At 44.1% G+C, this 20,942-nt stretch overlaps 1 protein-coding gene across 2 annotated transcripts; it reads right to left on the bottom strand.

Annotated features, from left to right (window-relative positions):
- Nucleotides 1–3,873: 3,873 nt before the first annotated feature.
- On the bottom strand, nt 3,874–20,692 carry LOC138113211 (histamine N-methyltransferase-like). Of its 2 annotated transcripts, XM_069021261.1 has the most exons (7): nt 20,586–20,692; nt 16,912–17,108; nt 15,953–16,005; nt 12,452–12,559; nt 8,927–9,057; nt 8,284–8,377; nt 3,874–6,005 (listed from the first exon to the last, which is right to left on the bottom strand). In XM_069021261.1, exons 2-7 carry the CDS (start codon nt 17,046–17,048, stop codon nt 5,650–5,652), a joined length of 879 nt encoding a protein of 292 aa, XP_068877362.1. In that variant the 5' UTR covers nt 17,049–17,108; nt 20,586–20,692; the 3' UTR covers nt 3,874–5,649. The 2 variants fall into 2 exon arrangements, with proteins under 2 accessions (XP_068877362.1, XP_068877361.1); XM_069021260.1 differs by lacking the exon at nt 20,586–20,692 and having other exon boundaries at nt 16,912–17,184.
- Between the last annotated feature and the right edge of the window lie 250 nt (nt 20,693–20,942).

Raw genomic sequence — 20,942 nt, 5'->3', positions numbered from 1 at the left:
TAATTTATTTATTCTGTGTTCCTGGGGGTTTTGCATTCTTTGCCCAGATAATATAGATAAAATGCACAAAACTGGGTAAGAAATCTGCAGCACATTGTAACACTATTTTTCTTGTCCTTTTTTAGAGCAGTGCACCTCTCTTGAACAAAGCACCATCCTGATTCACACCACTACCACACACTCACACATCTCTGTTGGGTACTGCTCACATCCACCTGCGAGGGCAAAGAGCAATTTTTTTCCCATTAAAGAAAAAAAAAGGGGAAACCACTTCTTACCCCTTACACCCATCAGATCCATCCCTGCCTTCCTCATGAGCTCTGCTGGGCAGCACCAGGACACTGCCACACAAAGCTGCTGCCAAGCCAGTTCATGGTAGACACCCTTGGTCCCACCACCAGTGTGGGCTGTTGGATGTGCCAGGGCTTCACCCTGAGCCAACCCCACGTCCTAGCCCCATGTCCCACTGCTCTCCTGCCAAGGAAGAGGGTGAGCTAATTGTAATTTTGGCTGGAGATATGTCAGTGCCCGTGTCCCTGCTCAGTACCAGCCCAGGAAATTTCTTTCTGCTCCTCAACATTCGACTGCAAACTTCTTCCTCCTCATCATCCTACCATGAATCACTGAGAAACAGTGCCATGGACAGTCCAACAGCTGCTGAATTTCACCCAGGAGATCACTTACCACTGAGGTGCAGCAAAGTGATTTTGCATATCAAGATTTTAAAGAAATTTGGGGTATTGTGAGATGAAGGACATTATTGATGTGATAAGACAATTATTATATTTACTTCAGAATCTGTTATCCACACCTGGAAACAGTACTCAAAAAGAAAGCATGTATTGCAGGATGATGTGAAAATCTGGTCTGGTGAAAGGTAGAATTTTCTTGATGATTTCAGGGAGATGAAGGCTTCATCCTACACTATTTAGGAGCTGTTGAGGCATAATGGTTACGTCCAGCTAATTGGATGCTTTGCTATAGGCCCTTGAGAAATGTGATAGACAGATGCATTCAGCTAGAGAGATATCCCTTGGTGCAGAGAGCTGAAGTCAATTAGGGAGTTAAATTGTGAAAGATTTGACCTGGTGTCATTTATATCTCGAGTCATAATTAACACTTAAAGTTCAACTCTATAGCAATTTTCTATTAATAACACTTAAAACCTATATAGAGCTGGAAGAATTGCACAGACATGATGAAGGATGACTTGAGTGCATGCCTGAATTTCAGCATTTGTAATTAATCCTCAAAACACCTTTGTGAGGCCTATGGGGAACATCATTTCTCTCCAGTTTCTCCTTTGAAGAGAAGCAGTGTTTACCCAATGGCTCCCCGAAGTCTCTGGCACCTGGAGATAAGGACAGAAGCTCTTTCAGGTGCTAAACCAGCGAACACTCAGCTCAGCCCAGCTCCCATCTTTTTGTCTTGCTGAATTTTTTAATTTCACCACCATCTTTAGAAATATCATGGACAAATTACTTGTCAAATGGCCTGGGCTTTCCAATTAAAATCTGTGCAAATGCAGAACCTAAAAATCTGTCACAAACACAGCTTCTGCCTCAAAGGTTTTCATATGGATGAAATATGAATCTCACTGGGGGAAGAAACACTCTCAGAGAGTGAGACCTTGTAAGATGGGATTCAGCTGGCTGCAGATTTTTATGGTCAAGTTATAACTGCCTGTAAAGCAGGGGTAAAATGGAAGTGCTGACAAAACTTTTAAACTACAACAGTGGAAATGGCGCCGCAATAATTTATAATCTACAGGCAGCTTTGGATTTATTATCACAATGACAAATGCACTGTCATTGTTAATAGGATATTTCCCAGCAAGGACTTCTTGTTATGCAAGCCAGGTTCACTATGTCATGCAGCATGATAGCAATAAAGTCTACAAGAATTTGTAATGAACTTCAATTACTAATAGATTATGGTTAATGGGAAATATGTGCAGCAAAGATATGGGTTTTTATATGCGCCTTCTGGTACTCTACAAGGCAATGATTTATGCTACAATTTCTGTTAACATTCTCCAGTATGGAAAAAAAAAAGCCTAAATTGGTGGAAAGCCACTCCATCCATAACAAATATTTAAGATAATTTTGCACATCATGTAAATGAAGATGTAAAATTAGATATTAATCCGTTTCATTTTAGCATTTGTATTTTTATTAAAAATGAAGACTTTGCCCTACTGTGTAATGACATTAAAAATCCTATCATGGGCTGCAAGCATGAATTACCCCAATGCAGGAATGGTGACAGCAGCCGAGCTGTGAGTGCATTTGTTCAATTTGCTGTGGTAATTAACGGAGCAGTGAGAATATTTTTCTACGTATGATTTAAAGTAACAGCCCTGAAGCTGCTCAGGCAGATGTGTTTGATGTGGAGGGAAATATGCATGAAGTCTGGGCTCTTTGGAGGGGGTCAGCCTGTTTTTCCTCCCCCATTTCCTCCCACCCAGCCTTTGAGGCATCATTCCAAAGCTGTGCCTCACTCATGGACATCGGGCTATTCCCTTCCCTGCACAGCAAACCTCCCACGGGAATTCCTTCGGGAAATAATCACCTGACACAGCATCAGAGCCAGAAGCTCACACTTACTTATCAGAGGGACACAGGCCCAGGTGTTTGCCTGTTGTTTCAAAAGACTCCCTCCTCTTCCTCCTCCTCCCTCCCTCCTTCCTTCCAGCTTTTTTCTCCAGCACCTGCATTAGAATCTGTATATTCCAGCTTTATGTGCTCATGAAATGAAAAGAATAAAGAAAACGTCTCCCAGTTTAAAAACAAGCACTGCTCAGAGCCATCTTTGAGAAAAACATAGAGAAGCAATGTTAAGGATTGCATTTACCCAGAGTCACATTTCATATCTAAAACGTGTATTTAGCCAGAAAGAGGCACCCATGCATGAAGAGCTTTCAGGATCATTTCTGGTATATTTTTAATACAGGTATCCTGAAGCCCAACTCGATTCAATCAGTATTGTGCTGGTTTAATACCACTGCTCTCAATGAACCTCTCTAGAAAGCCTACAAGTTAATTTTGTAGGGGTGCAAGCCAGGAAAACATGGAATTGGGGTTTGACCGTTTTACAGGGATTTTAGTGGTAGGACAAACAAAATGGCTTCAAACTGACAGAGGGCAGGTTTAGATTAGAGATTAGGAAGAAATTCCTAAGGGTGATAAGGCTCTGGCACAGACTGCTGTGCAAATCCCAGTCCATGGACAAACTGTACTTCCCAACCCTGCTGTGCAATAGCAGTATCTCACCGTACAATTAAGGGTGATTCTCTCATGAAAATGTGGCTCTCCACTCTGTTAGGAAGTTGTTTGAGAGATTTACAAAACGTCCTTCAGTTTTTATGGTAAAATGAGCATAAAATTGTGCTTCCCCACATTCATTTCCTACTAAATAATACTTAAAGTACTTGCTTCTCGAAAATGTGTGAGTGTGTTACAAATTTAAAATTAAAACTAATTTATCCCTTAAGGTGCTTTGCTGATTCAGTTTTCCCCAGTCCCTTAACTCAAGCTGCTGCAAGATACAGAATGGAGTTTACTGTATTTTTCCCCCCAGTTTTTAATGAAATTCTCCTCAGAAGCAAAACAGGGGAAGAAGCTCTTTTGTGCATTCACACTGAATGTCTTTCTTGCGTGTGTGTGGTCAAATCCTCCTCTGTTCTCTCCAGATCAGCTCTGGTCCTTCTTGTCTTTCCTGGTCTCTCCCACATTTTCAGAACAAGCCTCCTCCAAAACTGCTAAAACCCCTTTTACTCATTTTGTTGGGGTTTTTTTTTAAAGTCTGATAAACAATAAAACAGCAGGATCTGCAAAGGCATTTTATTACTGAGCTTTGTTGCTGGATTAGTGGTTTTTTTGTTTTGTTCTGGCATTTCTGTGGCTCCCTGAGATATCTCACCCCTGACAGAGTTGATGTGGCAATATTCAGCGGTCACCCACTTTGCAGGCACCATTTAGAAAAGGTCACTGACAGCCCAAAAGAGCCACGAAAATAAATGTAACTTTAATTTGTTTCCAATTAGAAATGCATACAGCAATCTGTTGTAATCAGAATTTTCTTTCTTTCTTTCCTGCTCTGGCATGTGACCACAGCAGCTCACAGATATACTGAGGTCTTCTAGCGCAGGAGCCTGTGCACAGAACTGTGTAAAGTGTTAATAGATCTTGTTCTGTTCAACAGAGGATTATCATGGAAACCTTCTAAAATCCACCAGAATTAATATTTGAGCACCAGGAGAAGTTTATGTTTCAAATAACTTGCCCTAAAATAAACATAAACGTCTATTACGCCCAATATGATCTCTTGAAATCACTTCAAATCATTAATAATCTATATTGTATCAGAAATATGTGTGCAAAAATAAAACTTAATTCCTTGCAGCTAAAGTATTACCTAAAGTAAACCATTTCAACACTGAATCAAATCATTTCAATGGCAGAAATCACACCTGTCTCAGGGGATAAATTGAGTATTCAGGCTATTAAATCCATTCAAGCGACTCTATTGTATCCCACTATGTATTGTGCCTTGTAGAGAGAAAACAGTTCTGAAAATTATAAAATCATTTTGCAAAACAAATGCATCAACCACAACAGCCTCACATGGAGAAGGGGCTGAGGAGGTGAAGCCCCTTCTCACTGAAAACCCTGTACAGTGAATAGATTTATCTGACACAATGCCATTGAAAATGAAAAAAAAAAAATGCTACCCGAACCAGACATTTTGGTATCAGAGTTTATTTTTACATTTTCCTTGTTACAAAGCTCACAGGCCACTTATGGCCCTGCCTACCAGGCCAGGGGAAGGCTGAGACCAGAAGCTTTGTGTGGTTAATTAAAAATACAAAAAAAGCTCTGCGTGACTGCAGCAGCTGATTCCTAGCAAAAAATCTGCATCAGGGCTCACCACTGAAATCCACCTCTCCAGGGCGCTTGTTACCAACCCTGTGCCTCAACCATGCTCCCTTGCCTCCCTCTTGTAGAGCCACTATGGACCTGGCACACAAATTGCTCAGCAGATACATCATCACAAAGTAAAACTGCAGGAAAGGGGAAGCAGTGCCATTAGATGGAGATGCCTGCAGAGGCAGGAGCAGGCAACCATTGAACATACAGGTGTGAGGCCACTTTCACAGCAGCTGCAGGTATGAGATCTTGAAGTCACAAGCTCAAGAAATCCCATCAAAGATCCACCCAATGCTTGGTCATTCTGAGCCTGCACTCCTGCCAGCTGCACCAAGAAATTGCATTTGCTTATTTGGTCTGTAGACAGTTTTTAAATGAAGATGGTGGTACCACAAGTAGTTCTGGATTATTCCTTAGGAAATGGTTGGGTTTCTGCAGTGCCTGAGTGGATGGTCTGAGTTATAGCTGATTACACAACATCTGTACAATAAAGCACAATTTACTGCCTAGTGAGTTACACATTCATAGATTAGTGTAGAATTAATCAGGTATTAAAGCTCACTCATAACAACAGATGTTAATACTGATTTCGTAACAAACTCCAAAAATTATTATCGGTGCTGAAGTAAATTAAGCCATTTATAAAAGATGAAAAAATACATTTCAGCTGTTAACAGTTTGTATCTGACTTTTTGCCTTGGATCAAGAAGAAGAGGTTAACTCATGGCTCAATCACTATTACGCCCAGGTTGTTATTGAAAAACACCTTCCCATCTTTGTTTTCACTGCATCCAGGCTTTCTTAAGTCTTCCATTAGCTGATGCTTTAGTTCAGGAGGGGCAGTTTTAGCAAAGTCAAGTGTTTCTGTCAGGAAGTCCAGCAACAGCTCCCCATCTTTGTCCCCTTCAATAAAGCAGCTCGTTATGTCCATGCGGGATGGGAGCTCGTAGAGTTGGTACTTCAGCCCAGCTGAATCCAGCATCCTTGGCAAATCAGCAGAGGAAACATAAGAGCAAAGATCTTCCAGAGGGAAGGAAGACCCATACTTCTTCCACAGTGTTTCCCAGCCACTCTTTCCTAAGAGATAAACCACCAGAAAAACAGAGTTAAGGAGAAACACTATTTGGAAGCAGCTTTGATTGTCTGGGTTTTTCAGCAATTGTCATCATTGCAAGTGGGAGCTTTCCAGAGCTGGGACATGTCCTGGGGCATGGTGGAGTTGGCTGCCTCCCTGCTTCTGTTCCTCAGGTTTGGGGGCTGCAGGAGTGGGTGGACACCTACCCTGGAGCTCCAGCACCTCTCCTTGAGCCTCCAGCTGAGGCCAGAGCAGTTCACACTTTTCAAGAGACGTTTTATAAAGCAAACCAGCTGGGTAAGTTGAAAAGTCCCCACATACATCTTCACATCTTTATTTTACCCCAGCCTGGATCTCTGATTCAGTATTTCTGCTGTAAATCATTTTTAAAAGGATTACTCGGAATGACTGGACAGGATGAAAATAACTTTGAGCCTAATGAGCAGCTCTTGAAAGTTACAACAATAATTCTCCCTAGGTGCTAAAACCAGTTACTCGTGGTTTTGCAGTTGCTTTATCTGCAAACAGTTATTTATAGTCAAATAAACAGTGGTGTTTAGAAGAGAGGCCACAATATTTTCTTTCACCTGGTGGAAACTGAACGCAGAGCACTAATTGCAGGAAATCTGCTGGTGTCAGTGTTGTGTGACTCAGTGCCATCTCTGAGCTGAGCAATTATCCCCTACCTGAACGCAGCATTATTATAATGGCTCTCGGAAGGCTCAGCATATGGCACTGCTTTTGTTTGCAAGGCGGTGTCAACAGATCCGCAGCCCCTGCAAGTCCTGCTCTGCCGGCAGGGTGGGAGCAGAAGGGATTGCAACCTCCACCGACCGACCCCAGCCCTCTCCCACCAACCCTGCTCCCAGGCTGGCTTTTAACCAACACACCCGGATGTGTTTGTGCTGGAGATGACATTACCTTTTGTGAAATGAGCTTTGTTCTGATGATCTTTCAGTAACTCTTTTTGCTTCAGTGATCATTTTCATTGCACTTCTTCCTTCCCCTCTCTATTCTCTTGTTTCCCTCATGGTGTTTTCCCTCTTCCTTTCCTGTCTGCTGTTCTGAGTCCTGCTCCTCTCTCCCACTTTTTTGTTGCCCCCAGCAATTTCTGCTCCATCAGAAAACACAGAGTCATCTGGCCCAGAGAGGACTTCAAATACTTCTCATGAACTCAGCACTTTAATAATTTTAATTTTGAATAGGTGCATATTCTTTCCTGTATTCACATTTTATGAATATCCAAAGGGACAGGTTAAGCAACTGGAAAAGGGTTTTAATTAACTATACACAGGTAATCAGCAATAGTCTAATATTATGATCTATTCTCGTTCCGCCAAAGAACATGAACAGGTTTTTAAAAATAATTTGAAATACAGATTCTTTGTTGTGAACTGCTTGAAAACACTTCAAACTAAAAACATTTCCAAAAAAATGTAGTTTGAATAAATTCAGGTCAGAAGTGTCACTTCATAGTGGACCCTTCATGAACAAAATAAAAGGAACTTCATCAGCTTGCAGACGTGACCAAATTCAATGAGAAATTAAGCTTAAACCTCTGAACAAATAATGCTTAACATCCCTTTCAGAGTTGTTAGATGTGGCTGTTTACACAGCTAAAATTTCAATAGCTTTTGAGGCAAATTAAAGGCTTTCTAGAGTCAAATTAGACTTCACCATTGCACTATCTCTGGCATACCTTGCCCACAGTATTAAAAGATTGCCACTTACTCTGCTCCAGCATTTTCCTGCTGGACTGACCACAGAGCATCTCTATGAGATCTGAAACAGCCTAAGAACGCTGTTTTGTACCCAAAATGATGATATTAAGGAAATGGGCAGTTTGAGAAGAAAATGAACCATATGTGCTCCAACACCTGCTGTATGGCACAGCCGAGCCCCGCCGTAGCTGTTTACTTAATGCCACAAGGCTCTGGGAGAGAGAAAATGCAGTGCCCAGCCTGGAAAGCCTTTTCCAGCAAAGAGCAGAGGCTGAAGGGGGTCCTGAGAGGGAGAGCTGTGGGATGGAGCCTCTCCTGCTGCGGGGCCTCTGCTGCCATCCGTCACCGGACAGGCTGTAGGATGGGGAAGGGCAGAGAAAGATGTTTTGTGCCCATGATAGGGGTTTTTTGGCTCATAAAACCTTGGTCTTTACAAGCCATGCACATAACGACAGTGTGCAGGTTTCAGGGGTTGTCTGTTCACCTCATGGCCTGTGTTAGACACAGGAACCCCAAAGGTCCTCACAGCCCTTCCCTGACTGAGTGGAGCAGCTCTCACCTGACACCAGGATAATGAGGAGCTTCGCCTGCGATTCCAGGAGGCTGTGGAAATACCGGATAGTTGCTGGGACATCTCTCACATAATAGAGCATCTGGAAAAAGCAGAGATGCTTATAGATTACAGTGTCATCCTGGTGATTATTACAACTTGTACCACTCATAAGAGAAACCAAATGGGGGCAATGCTGGCAGAAAAGCAGGGACAGTGAGGCACAATAGGAAGGTGTGGGCAGTGGGCTCACACTGCAGGCTCAGGGGTCTCATGTTGTGCCTGCTCTCTGGCACTCCCAGGACCCAGCTCATGTTCATTCATTAACCTGAGATAAAGAGGTTTGCCCATCTTCAGTGAAGGCTTCAGTGAAGTTGGAAATACAAAGGCAATTTCATGGAGAAGACAAGGAGCTTCTGAAGACACTAGCTAAAATGTATTCTTAGTTGACTGCCACCCACAGCCTGGTTAATAGGACTACTGTGCTCAAAGCTGCTTTTCATTTCTGCAGTTCATTTATGCTAAAGCACTTCAAATTACTGGGAAGTAAACTCACCTTTCTTCCCCTACAAGTGGATAATGAGGTCACATACTTCATGCATACTTTTAACAGCTGAGTCTTTGACAACACTTACTTTGCACAGAGTCTTACCTGGATCATGTGAATGAAGTCCCACTTTTTAGTCTTCTTTTCTGCATTCACTCGACTTTCATATTCATAAGCTGTCTCCTTGTGCCAGGTAAACTTTATGTTCTCAAGGTTTGATGCCTGAGCCACACGCTCTGAAATAGAGGGGAAGGCAGGACAGAGTTATCTCAATTGCAAATATGGGGCTGCTTTACACTCAGAGCTTTAATACATCCAAAAGCCATATTTAGGTAGAGAGTTTTGGTACCAGTTTAACACAACAGTGGAATATCTAAAACCTTGAGCCCATATGTGAGGAGAAGGCTGTAGAGGGCTTTATAGGATGAAATCTTAAGTGAGTCTGGTGCTTTTCACTTGGCTCTCTCATTTGGGTTCCTCTGGTGTTTACCTGATTTAAAGAAAAAGTAAGTTCTTCCTCATGCCTGGCTCAAGCTGAATTAAAAGCTGTTGGCTGGGATGAACTGTTACCAGGCCATGAGCAGCACATTTCATGTTGAACAGAAGGACTGATGACCCCATCACTTATGTGCCACACAAAACCCACGTGGCTGAGCAGAAGCCAGCCTACGGTGGAGGATTTTCCCCAAACAAAAACAGGTGCCCAAGGATGGATCAAGGCAGGGGTTTCTTGAAGAGAAGCACAATTAAAAGGTTGAGAAGGGCAGAGAAAGCAAATGCCTTCTTCTAAATTTGTGTAACTGGAATGGTGGGAGAGGGAAGGAGCTTTGTTCCATAAGCAAGGACCCATGTCTTGACATTCAGCTGCTTCTGTGTTGGAACAATTTTGCAGAAGCCCACAGTTCTGACCAGCTGCTTCGGGCAAAAGGGATGACAGTGTTTTAAAGCAAGGAGCTTCAAGGAGTGACACATGGTGTGTCTTCAGACCTCAATACAGTGCACATCAGCAACTGAGGAAAGCAGAAATTCGGAGAAGTGGATTCAAAGAATAAGTTACACTGAGGGCCTGGTTCATCACTGCATTTCTTTGGTTTTTATGGGAGCAAAACTGAGAGATAATTTCATAGTGTAGGGATGCTGGAATACTAATGTCTGTCTGCTGGCATATGGAGCTCATCTCACTGCGTTGCTGCCTGGCATTCGGGATTGCTCCAGGACAAAGGAGGCCCTGATTCAGTTCCTGTGCTTCCCTGGAGTCAGCATCAATTTAAAACTTCCATGGCCCAAAGGCAGGCTGAGCCTTAGCTACAGAACACATGTTCAGAACACTATTTGCTAGGACCAGTGCCTTTACACCATTTACGACAATGTTTCTCCTTTTGGGCTCTGATTAGGACACATCTCTGTCCCACAGATGAGAAATGCTCCATCAGTGCTTATCTCCTCTTCTGTGGCTGGAAATGGGCCACCCCTTTCAGATGCTGCCACTGTTACTCTGTTAGCTCCCATTTATCAGTCACTGGCCCCAGCATTGGCAGTTCAGATTTAATTTGCTGCTCTAAACTCAGGCGTCATTCAACAGCAGATCCTATCCCCTCACCAATAATCTGGGGCAATCTGGTTCAGTTTAATTGTTGTTCTGTCTGCAAGGAGGAGCTGGGAAGAAAACTGAATTGTTTTCCAGGCTGAGCCTTTGAAGTCCAGATTCTGGGAAGTGCAAACTCGTCATGGGATTTGGGTAAGTTTCTGCCTAAATGTCCATCTAAAGCCATTATGAAAAGTTTTCCTATGTTTTCTCCTGGCTTCACCCCAGATTCTTTTCCCAGTCACAAGCTGGTTGTGTACCTGATGGGTGCCATCAAAACTGGGCTGCCTGCAGTTGTGCAGTGGTGATGCAGCTCAATTGTGGGGCCACCAACAATCCAAGCATGGCCACCAAGGGATTCCACCAGGAATGAAGGAAATCCACAGCCTGTCCATGAGGCTTTGAGGAAAGGTTCATCGCACGCCACAGCCTAAGAGAAACATGAGTTTGTCAGCACTGCACATCCCAGTAGGGAGTTTCTCTTGTGAGCTTGGCTTCTCCTTCCCAAGGAGAAAGCATTTGGTGAGGCAGAAAACATAACTACTGAATCCTCAGAGGTGCGGATAATGTTTCTAATTCTCCGCGGAAAATCTTAGGCCTCAGAAACCTAATTAATGGTAGCTACTGGGGACATGATTAATTACCAAATAAGAGAGCTTAAAGAAAGAATTTCAGATGAATATTTCATTTCTAGTTTAACATAAAACTTAAAATAGGGACAACAATTTTATATTTTCTTTAACTTTCTTCTGGAAAGAAACTCACTGCAGTAGGATAGGACTGCCAGTTAATTGGTGGGACCACTGGGATGATTCCTAGCAAATCCAGTCCAGCATAGCCCAGACAGGACAGAAATTCTCTGTTCAAGTGCACAAACTGTCTCATAAACAGAGAAGATGCCATGTTGCCCATCCTTCACCATTTCAGCCTGGAGCAAAAGCTCTGGGGATTTTGCACAAGCCATCTTTTAAAAGATCAGGCCTGTGTTTTATAGATATAAAAACCTAGGTTTTTCCTGAGAGCCTTTGGTGCTTCCAGTGATTCTGAGCTAGCTCACCATAGGGAGAAAGGGATTGTTGTGGGGTTTTTTTTCCCTTTGACTTCCACAAGCTGATTCACACTGGGAATGCTTCATTTTTAAGGACTTCAGCAAGACCAAGACTGGAGATTTACAGTGTGGTTTTACAGCCTGGTATTTGCTATGGTTTGGAGCGTTTCCAACATGAGAGTTGCTTGATGAGGTTCATTCATCGCTGTCACTTCCATTCAGCAGCCGCTCTCTGGCCAGGAGTGCTCTGCTCAGGGCTGGTGTCACCTCCACACAACACCACAATCACTGAATCCTGGTCGGTGCTGACCCAGTGATAATCAAACTGTGCATTGCTATTTAATGCTCACTTTGTAGGGCAATTTGATCAAAGCACCCTCGTTAACACTCAATCCTCCTCGGAAAACGCTTCGCTTTCCTTCCTGAATGCTGCTTAGACCTTTGGGCTGGGGGAAGGAAGGAAGCTCTGAGCCCCAGAGCACATGGCAAAAGTCTTTCCTATCACTCCTCCTTTCCTTTCCATGTTTTCTAATTCAAAGCCTGGTAACTAGTTTGGTGCCCCACTGTGAGGTTTAGTTATTTGTTGGAAACGATTTTTAAGATGTGAGAGAATTACCATGAGACACTAAAATTTTCCCTTTGATGCTGAGGAAGGATCCTGATTCAATGCAAGTTGAAAGTAGAAAAATTTTCTGAAATGCAAGGATTTCACTTCATTGCCATACAATCACCCATTATTTCCCACCTTGTTTAGCTTTTAAAGTCTGTCTAGCCAAGCATTTGCCATGCAGATTACTTTGCAGAGAAACTAAGATTTTAATGAGTGAACATTGTTGAGAAGCAATGATGTCAAAAAAGCATGAAATTGTGAATTTTTTAATTTTTAAGAGACAGTTCTGACAAGAAGGCATTTGAACATGGGGTCATCCACGTTTCAACACTTTTTAATGCATGTAAAATAAGTAATGTAAATTTCATTTATATAACGTAAAAATACCTTTGTACTTGGAGATTTGGTCAGCACTGGGCTCTATTACTTCATTGTTGATGGTGGCCTCGGGATATCTGGCTCGTATTTTTGAGAGGATCTGCAAATCCATCTCACCTAAGGAAGGAGGAGACATGAAACAAAGAGTGAAAACAAAGCTCAGGCAAAGGTAATCTCCACCACCATCACATGCCCGGTTTTCAGACTGATTTCTGCCATTTATGTACAGATGCACTGCACAGGTCCATGCAGCTGCTTTGTATTCTCAGTAGGTTGTCACTGAAGATCGAGCTCTAGGATTTGAGAAGAATTTAAGTATCAGTCCCAACTCTCTTCATTTCTCCTCTCTGACTGGCACCATCATGGCCAAGGGAAAGCCAGACACAGTCATGCCTGTGGCTTGACCTCATGTTTTCTGGACATGGTCTAACCTCGAGGGAGAGATCCTACACAACTCTAACAGTGCCAGTTCTGATGGTTCCAAGTCACCAGCAAACTTGGCAGGATTTCTCAGGAGTCAGTAGGAGCATTTTTAGCCAGGCACCTCACTGGTTACAAGGTCATGTGGGGGAAGGCAAAGGGAATATGTGTTTACACTGGAATCAGAGAAAATATCTGTATCTGTTTGTCTTTAGTGTCCTGTGAGTTTTCCAAAAAGAATGATGAATAGAGCACATACCATTTGTGTTTAGCTAACCCCTGTTTACAGAATACCCCAGGGATGACTGCGTTTCATGTTTTTGTCGAGGAAGAATTCTCTCTAAACACTGCTCAGGCCAGCTGTAATTATTTTATTGATGGATGTACCAGTAGATGCAAGATTTCAAAATTTAAAAATAGCTCTATCATTCTCAGCTCTCTCACCCCATCTGCAATAAAGGAAACTCAGGAGGATGGTATTTCTGACTGAGGCATGGGTCCAGGGCAATATTCCGCTGGCTTGCTCAATTTTCTCCAACCTCTCTTCTGCTTATTGTGCTTGGATAGATTTTAGGTGGAAAAAAACTATAGTACAATAAATTAAGGTAAGAAAGAGTAAAACAGAGGGTAACTACAGTGAATAACAGATCCAGGGCTCATGTTACAAGCAAATATTGAGCTTTGTCCTGGAAGATTTACTTGTGCTTGCACAAAACTCCATGTTATAAAATTCCTTACAAATGAACAAAATTTTGTACTGAATGAAAGGCCACCCAGCAGAGTTATGGAGTGGAAAACCACCCAGCAATTTGTGATGGCCAGATAGGCCCTTGCTGAGGGACTGTGGAGGGAGGACCTGCACAGCCTCTGCCCACTCTCATCATTTTCAGAGCCCCTGGACTCCCACCACTTCAGCATTAGCTCCATCATGCAGAATATTTGAGATACAAAAGGAAAACACTGGGCATTAAATTGCTCAGTAGTGCCCAGAGGACATATTACACAAAGTGAGTAAGAGTTGCATTCTTTCAGACTTCTGTCTCTTTCTTAAAGCAACCAGCAGCACCAACATTTACATGGCATCTCTGGAAGCATGTTCTTTGAGGGAGGGAAATTGAATTTCTGAGGCAGCAGAAATAGCTGCAGCTTTGCTATCACTGCAAGCCCTGTAGTCTGTTGAAAAATCAGAGCAAAGCGAGTTGTCTGCAGCCTACCATGGTAGAATTGGGGAACACAGAATTTGTAATGAACTACTGCAATAGCTTGATTTTTGGTTGCTTTACCAATTTTCCATAAAATGATTTAGCCCTTTGAAAAGGCTGTGAAGGTCCTGATTTAAAAAAAAAAAAATGTATTTCCATATGCAGAGAGCTTAATATATTCTCTTCCTCTCTCGTGTGGCCAAATCACCCTTGTACTGTTTTTAACCAAAAAAAGCCCACCCCTTTGATTCATAACTTAATCCACAGCCTTAACTGACTTCACTTATCTCTTTTATATGCAAACAAGTGTCCCGAGGCATTTTACAGTCAGCTCTGTGGCAGCTTGCATTATCAACAATTTGGCAATTAGGCTATCCGAATTATTTAAACTCTCCAACACAATTACCTTTTAAAGGCTACCACTATGTTCGCCATTAAGTTTCTAATTAAACATTTTACGTAACGGGATTGTTTATAGCCCGGTTGGTACTTTATAGCAGCGTTGATGACTTTAATGGTTTTTAAAGGTACAGAGTGCGGGGCGCTGGAGTGTGAACTCGATAAGGCAGCGGCTGCAGCGAAGGCAGGAGCCGTGTTGGGGCGGGTGTAATGGAGTGGGATAAGGCAGGAAATGGGTTCTTGTCTCCCGAGGTGGAAAAGCGGAGAGGAAACGCTTTTTTTCCCTGTTCCCTCCCTGTGAAGGGCAGGGGCGGGTGGGGTCGGGGCAGCAGCTCCATCACTGCCCTCCCACATCAGCCGGGATTCCCAGATGCTGGGGGCATTCGGGAATCGGCTCCCTCCTGACCTCAACAGGACCCGTGATGGGAACAAACCAGTGAGCAGATGGGGTTGGGTGATCTGGGGATTTTTACATTACAAAGTGAGCTTTGCCTGCACATTACTGATGGATGGCAAGCTGGACTGCCTCTGGCCGGGGAGTGAAGTACCCCACTAAGGAAAGCGTTCCTGATAGAAAATTCCTTCCTTCCTTTTTTTTCTTTCTTTCTTTTTTTTTTTTTTTTTTCCAGAAGGATGGTTTCCTTTGGAGAGCAACGTTCCTGCTCTGTCGCACTGCCTGTTGTATAACTAATGCCCGCCATTTACATACAATTACTGCATGGAGGGGAGACTGACAAAACCGAGGTTAGCCTTTGGCGATGGTATGACTACGGCATTTAAACTAGATTAACTGTTCATATAAAATTTAAGTATGGCGACTTAATGGGCAGAGAAGGAAACAGGTTTTAATTATGGGGGCACTTAAGCAAGAATTTAATGAAATGAAGCCACTTGATCTTACTGGTATTGTTTTTCCACTCACTGAACTTAAGATGAAAGACTTATTATTTCTGATTTCTTCTGGAGCTTATGTTCAGCTCCAGTGTTTTGGGGGACAGTAGCTCCAGGAGGAGCTTCTACACTGATGGTGGCCAGCAAATCCAGGCAAAGCAGAGCTCAGCCATGGCTCTCACATAGCAGTGATGGGAGTTACCACCTCAGTAAATAGTTACAGGCAAGAATAGTTGCAATGCAGGCAAAAATGCAATACTCTGAGGAATCTAAGACAGTAATTTGTTTGGGAGGGTTTTGTTTGTTTTTGGAGGTTTTTTTGTGTAGAAACCCTAAGGAGCAGTTCGAGCTTCTCTCTGCCTTTGAGGAGTGATGGTATAGAAGGAGGGGTTTTTGTGGAGGACATAGAAGAATCAGAGTGGGGAGGCACAAGCTGTTTTCAGATGATGTGGTCACACACCAACTAACACCAACTGTCCCCTGGAGCTGACTTTTCAAAGAAAGACTCATTTCCCACTCTGCTCCTTTTGCAATTTTTAACCCTGTGTTCTTTAAAAAAAAAAAGGAAAAAACATAAATATTGAAGTCCATATCATACCTGCTCCACCACCAACGCTTAGAACATTGATTGTAGATTTCCCATTTCCAATACTGAAAGACATTATTTATGCATTTTAGGAGAGCTGCCCAGTACAGAGGGTTCCATGCATGATGTGAGACACTGGAGATCCCGTTAAGACTAAAATTTGCAGGACAAAACCCAAATGTAATGTGTGTGTATGTACACAGGCATGTGTATGTACGCAGGGATCACATTCAGAACTCTGCCCTTTGGATACTCATGATCTCCAATTATTTTGGCAATTTGTAGAGGTGGCATTTTGCTTTTATTATGAGTGCATACGAGCAGAAGCAGGTACTCGCCTTCTCCGTGTCTGTGCTCTGAGGAGCAGAGAACCATCTGAGTCTGGACCAGCAGCTTAAAAATTATTTGTAGAAGTTTTGCATTATGCAAAATGGGGAGGGAGAGGGAAGAGTGTAATGCTCTTAAAATCCCTGGGTGAGGCTCTGGCAGAGCAATGAGACCCTGAGCCCTGAGAAGAGCCTCCCCAGAGCCAGGATTTGGTGCTGGCTGCCTGCTCCCAAGCCAGTTTGCAAAGCGAGGGGCCCAGCAAAGGACACACGCTGCCAGGCAAAGCAGGAGCATTATCCAGCCATCCTAGAGAAACCCTAAATAGAATAGATTACTTTTAGAAAGCTCCTTTCTATCAAGTTTGGTGCTAGAACGTAGTAGCTGTTAGTGCATTTCAGAGCTGATTCAGGGCAAGCTGGGTTTGTGTGCAAGGAAACAATGCAGCCTAATCTCCTCCTTGCTAGGCAGCCTCCGTCCCGGAGAGCCGTGTGTGCGATGGAACCTGCAGCCAAGCCCCATCAGAGGCCGACAGACGGGGCAGGGAACAGCAATCTGCCTCTCGCAGGCAGCCCCCCGAGCCCCGCACCACCGTGGGACCGTGGCCCTGGCTGTCCTTCATCCCGGGGTGGTCACCTTGGCGTTACCTCGCTATCACGCCCGGCAGCTGCCTCTCCACGAACTCCTGCATGCACTGGTGCTCAGTCGACCTCTCCAGGAAGAGGCGGAATGACTGGAGATATCTGTCAGGATCAGCGAGCAAACTCCTCATGGGTGATGCCATGCTGGGGGTCCGGAGGCTGCAGGAGGGGACAGGCTGCTCCCTGCAGCTCTTCTCTCAGGCCTGGAGAAGGAATGAAAAGTGCTGGAGGGGAAAATCCAGCCTGCGCCCGGACTTTGTTCCTTATCGCCAGCCCTGCCACTGCCTTGGAGCCTTACGTAATCTTGTAACACAAGCTGTAAATGGGGTCCAAGCAGCAAAGGGTAATATATCATCTTTAATCTGGGCAGAGCAAGTGCCAGCATTTTTTAACTCTGCTGACACAGGTCTCTGTTAAAACACAGTAAAAGGGTCTTTAGATGGTTCTTAAATACAAGAAAAAAATCCTCTGTTTTGTGAAGGCATGGAGAGACTCCAAAGGCTGGGCCTGGATTAGAAGAAAGTGCAATACTCATCTCAAGAGACGCTGGCAGATGTCTCTATCTGTTTTTTCAATCTTTTGATGTTCTTAAAGGGAATGTTGATGGTGGGGTGAAAACAATAAAAACCTTATAAATACACTTTATTTTTCTAGTTCTTCTGAAGATAATGGTACAATTCCCATGGGTTAAGTAGTTAATTCACCAAAGCCACGTGAGTTACTGGAATAGATGCTGTGCTAAACCAGACTTACAGGGAATCAGGAGCGCGGAAGGCAAAGCGTGTTACCAGGGAAGTGTCAGACTGTACCTTGAAAAGTGCACAAAGGTGTCTTTATCCTCTCTTAAACTGCAGTTTAACTTCAACACAGCTTGTCCTAATTGGCAAGGAGAAAGAGGAACCCTCTTCCTCCTCACGGGCCCCATGTTTAAGGATGCACCACATTTCCTCAGTGTCTCTTACCATCCACTCTGGCTTTCCTGAAGAGGTTACATCCCAGCCCCCTCTCGTCATTTTTACAGCTCCCTTTGGACTGTCTCCAGCCAAACCCCGTGGATGCTGAAGTGCAGCAGCCAAGGGCAAAACCTTCCTACCCCCCTGATTTTCCTGGCTCTCAGCACAGCTGGGACAGCTTCCCTGGCCCCACTGAGACCTTGCACCCGCTGCCTTCACTCACCAGCATGACCCCTGGAATACAACCTTGGGCTTTTTCCAGACTACTTCTCTTGTGCCTTTGAATTATAGTGCTGGCCTCTGTTGTGCTCAAGTCCCTCCCAGGTGCACATCAAATAACACAGTCTCATCCCTCCTCCAAACCATGAACAGGAACACAAGCAACAGGCTCAGGTTCATATTTGCCATTACCTCCCTTTCTGGCAGTGAACTTCTGACAGATTTTCTAACTGTGCAACCAGTTTTCCACCCACCCAACATCTGTCTCATCAAGGCCACATCTTTCTCACTTGTTTATGAGAATGCCATACACAATGGTGCCATCTCCTTCTCCCCTGTACACCAGCAGAAAGATGGGCTTGGAACAATTTCCTCCTGATATCTCCACATTGCCTGACAAAACGATATGCAGAAAAGACTCCACTACTGGAATAAGTAGTAAAGTAGGAATGTTTACTTCAGTGCTGGGACGTATGGGGGATAGCTCCTCCAAAGTCATGCGTGCAGACAGCTGCATTCAGCCTGGTATATATCGGGTTACAAGTTCCATATTCATTAAGTTTTCCAATATGCTTATACATATTCATTACTCAGCCCCACCCAGCCTTGCCTCATATTACAATGAGCCCAAAAGTCATTGACATCTGCGTTGTGCTTGTGCAGTGTTGTCTGGTGGTCGTGGGCAGGGGTCTCTGGAATGAAGTACAGGTCTTCTTCGTTCTGAACTTTTCACCTCGCTTCCCTGTGCATGCTCTTGATGTCCCTGACCCAGGTCCAAACTTCGAGGCTGGTTTGAGTTAGTTTTAGGTCCAAAAACAGGATCTTTGGTCAAGATTCCTTCCCTTTATCAATAGTCTCATCCTGCTTTGGTAGGCACCGAAAGTGTTGAGCAAGCTGTATGCATTGTTTTTAACAAACAGCTTTACAGCAAATCATTTAACCTCTGTTCCCCCTCCTCTACCTGATTCATGACCATCATCCTATTCTCTTTCTGCTGCTTGAAGGACTATTTCAAGGGACTGTTTCTAGGGACAGCCATCACGCTGAGCAGCAGGCCAGCTCCCTCTCCTACCCCCTTTCCAATGACAACATCAGCTGCCTGAATTTGCCCATTTTCCTTCAGTGTGACAAAGGTAACATCCAAGACGTGTTTTAGTTTTACAGCCCATGGGCCACATCTCCTCAAATCTCAAAGGTTCCTGCAGGAAGGAGCATGGTGAAGGTTGGTGACAATTCACCTCCTACAGCGTGTGCTGCTGCCAGAGCCATTGGCTGATAGTTCATGATCAATTAGCAACGCCTGATAATTGCTCTCCTTGGAGCAGTCTCAGAGACCTCTGGAGCAGGTCCCAAGGTTGATTTTCCACCCATATTGCCTTCAAGGCAGACTGGCTTTGGCACACTCCCTGCTCCCTACCTTCTCAGGCAGCAAGGATGTTTTCAACCAAAAAAACAGCAAAACTGAACATTGTAAAGAGCACTAATGAAAAACACTCCGGTACAACAATGGTAATGAGTAGCTTTAAAAACTTTGCCAGCCTCTAAATGACAATCCCTCCTTGACCCAGATGAGCAGCACTCAAACCCCCAACAACCTCTGAATTAACCTGGGGAATCCAAGCAGGAATTTTTCCAGAGAGAGTAAGGAAGAAAACTCCTGCATGTACTTCGGATGATAATTACTCACTGCTAACCCACCCTGAAAACACACTGGTGTATTCTTTGTTTACCCATTCCTTTGCTATGCCTGACTCCTCGCTTTTTATTTTAACTGCATAAGGAGGCTTTGCTGTTTGCCACTAATCTATTTTTACAACCTTCAATTTCGAAGAAATATTTTGCAGTTTACAAGAGGAGATTTAGATAATCGACCCTTTTTTCTATGCCTCCCTCTACTTCCCATGATTTAATTTGCCAACATCCCCTGCTCAGCAGTCTCTAATGAGCTGCGGAGATTCATTTTCATGTTAGGTGCAGTTCAAGGAATTTCTCTCATTTCTTTCATTACACTTTTGGCTGTCGGAATTTGCCCCATTTATTTCATTCTATGTTTTTTGCAGTTTGAATTGCGGACAGTTAACTTTAAAAATTAGTAAAGAGATGGAAGGAAATGATTTTTTTCTGAATTAAGCTGATAGAAACTTTGGGTAATAATGTTCACTCAGGCATGTTCCCTTCAGTGATAATCCAAATTTAAACGTGGCCCTCTAAAAAGATTGAGGAGTTTTGAAAGCGGACACTGTTTATGCTGCGGTTACTTGATCCGTCCCTGCTTTGTGCCGGTGCGAGCAGAGTTGAAACCTGCTTTAAACTCACCATAAAACCCTTTAAACCCTCCCTGTGAAGCCAGCAAACAAAGTGAACGTGCCCTAAGCTGTAACCTGTCTGCAGTGGGAGCTCGGGTTTATTAGCCCAGGATTACATGTGTCGCCGAACGCCAGCGAAAGCAGGATCCGTTTCGCAGGGAATCTGCTCCATCAGCACTTGCTCCCGGGCAGCCGTACTTACGTGGGGTGTCTGTGCCCCTCAGGGATGTGGGAGTGATGCTGCTGAGCTCCTGGGATGTGCTCCCAGCCGGCCACCTCCCAGTCCAGCCACCTTTCTGTCCAGCCACCTTCCCATCCATCCGTATTCCCAGCGGCTGCTGCCGTCCCACCCCCGGGCTGGCGTCAAGGGGGAGGTTTTGCTGCCTCAGGAAGGAGCAGAGTCACAACCTCATGTGGCAGCAGCTGCCTGGAGAGGCAGAGGAGCAGCACCAACCCTGCCATGTCCACTGGTGCTCTCTTCGTGGTCCCCACCAGCTGTCTCCCAGGACACACTGGCACAGGCACCCTGCCGTGGGAACATCCGGACACAGAGCTCTGT

The sequence above is a fragment of the Aphelocoma coerulescens genome, chromosome 7 (genome assembly GCF_041296385.1).
Source record: "Aphelocoma coerulescens isolate FSJ_1873_10779 chromosome 7, UR_Acoe_1.0, whole genome shotgun sequence".
Lineage (NCBI taxonomy): Eukaryota > Metazoa > Chordata > Aves > Passeriformes > Corvidae > Aphelocoma > Aphelocoma coerulescens.
The sequence above is the reverse complement of the archived record's forward strand: the minus strand, read 5'-3'. Positions and strand labels throughout refer to the sequence as shown.

Excerpts from the sequence above, each read along its gene's own strand:
- LOC138113211 (XM_069021261.1), bottom strand. The coding sequence starts at position 17,048 with ATGGCATCACCCATGAGGAGTTTGCTCGCTGATCCTGACAGATATCTC. Across the intron at positions 9,058-12,451 it reads CCAAATCTCCAAGTACAAAG|AGCGTGTGGCTCAGGCATCA; the intron begins GTATTTTTACGT and ends CCTCTATTTCAG. Across the intron at positions 6,006-8,283 it reads CCTCATTATCCTGGTGTCAG|GAAAGAGTGGCTGGGAAACA; the intron begins GTGAGAGCTGCT and ends TTTATCTCTTAG.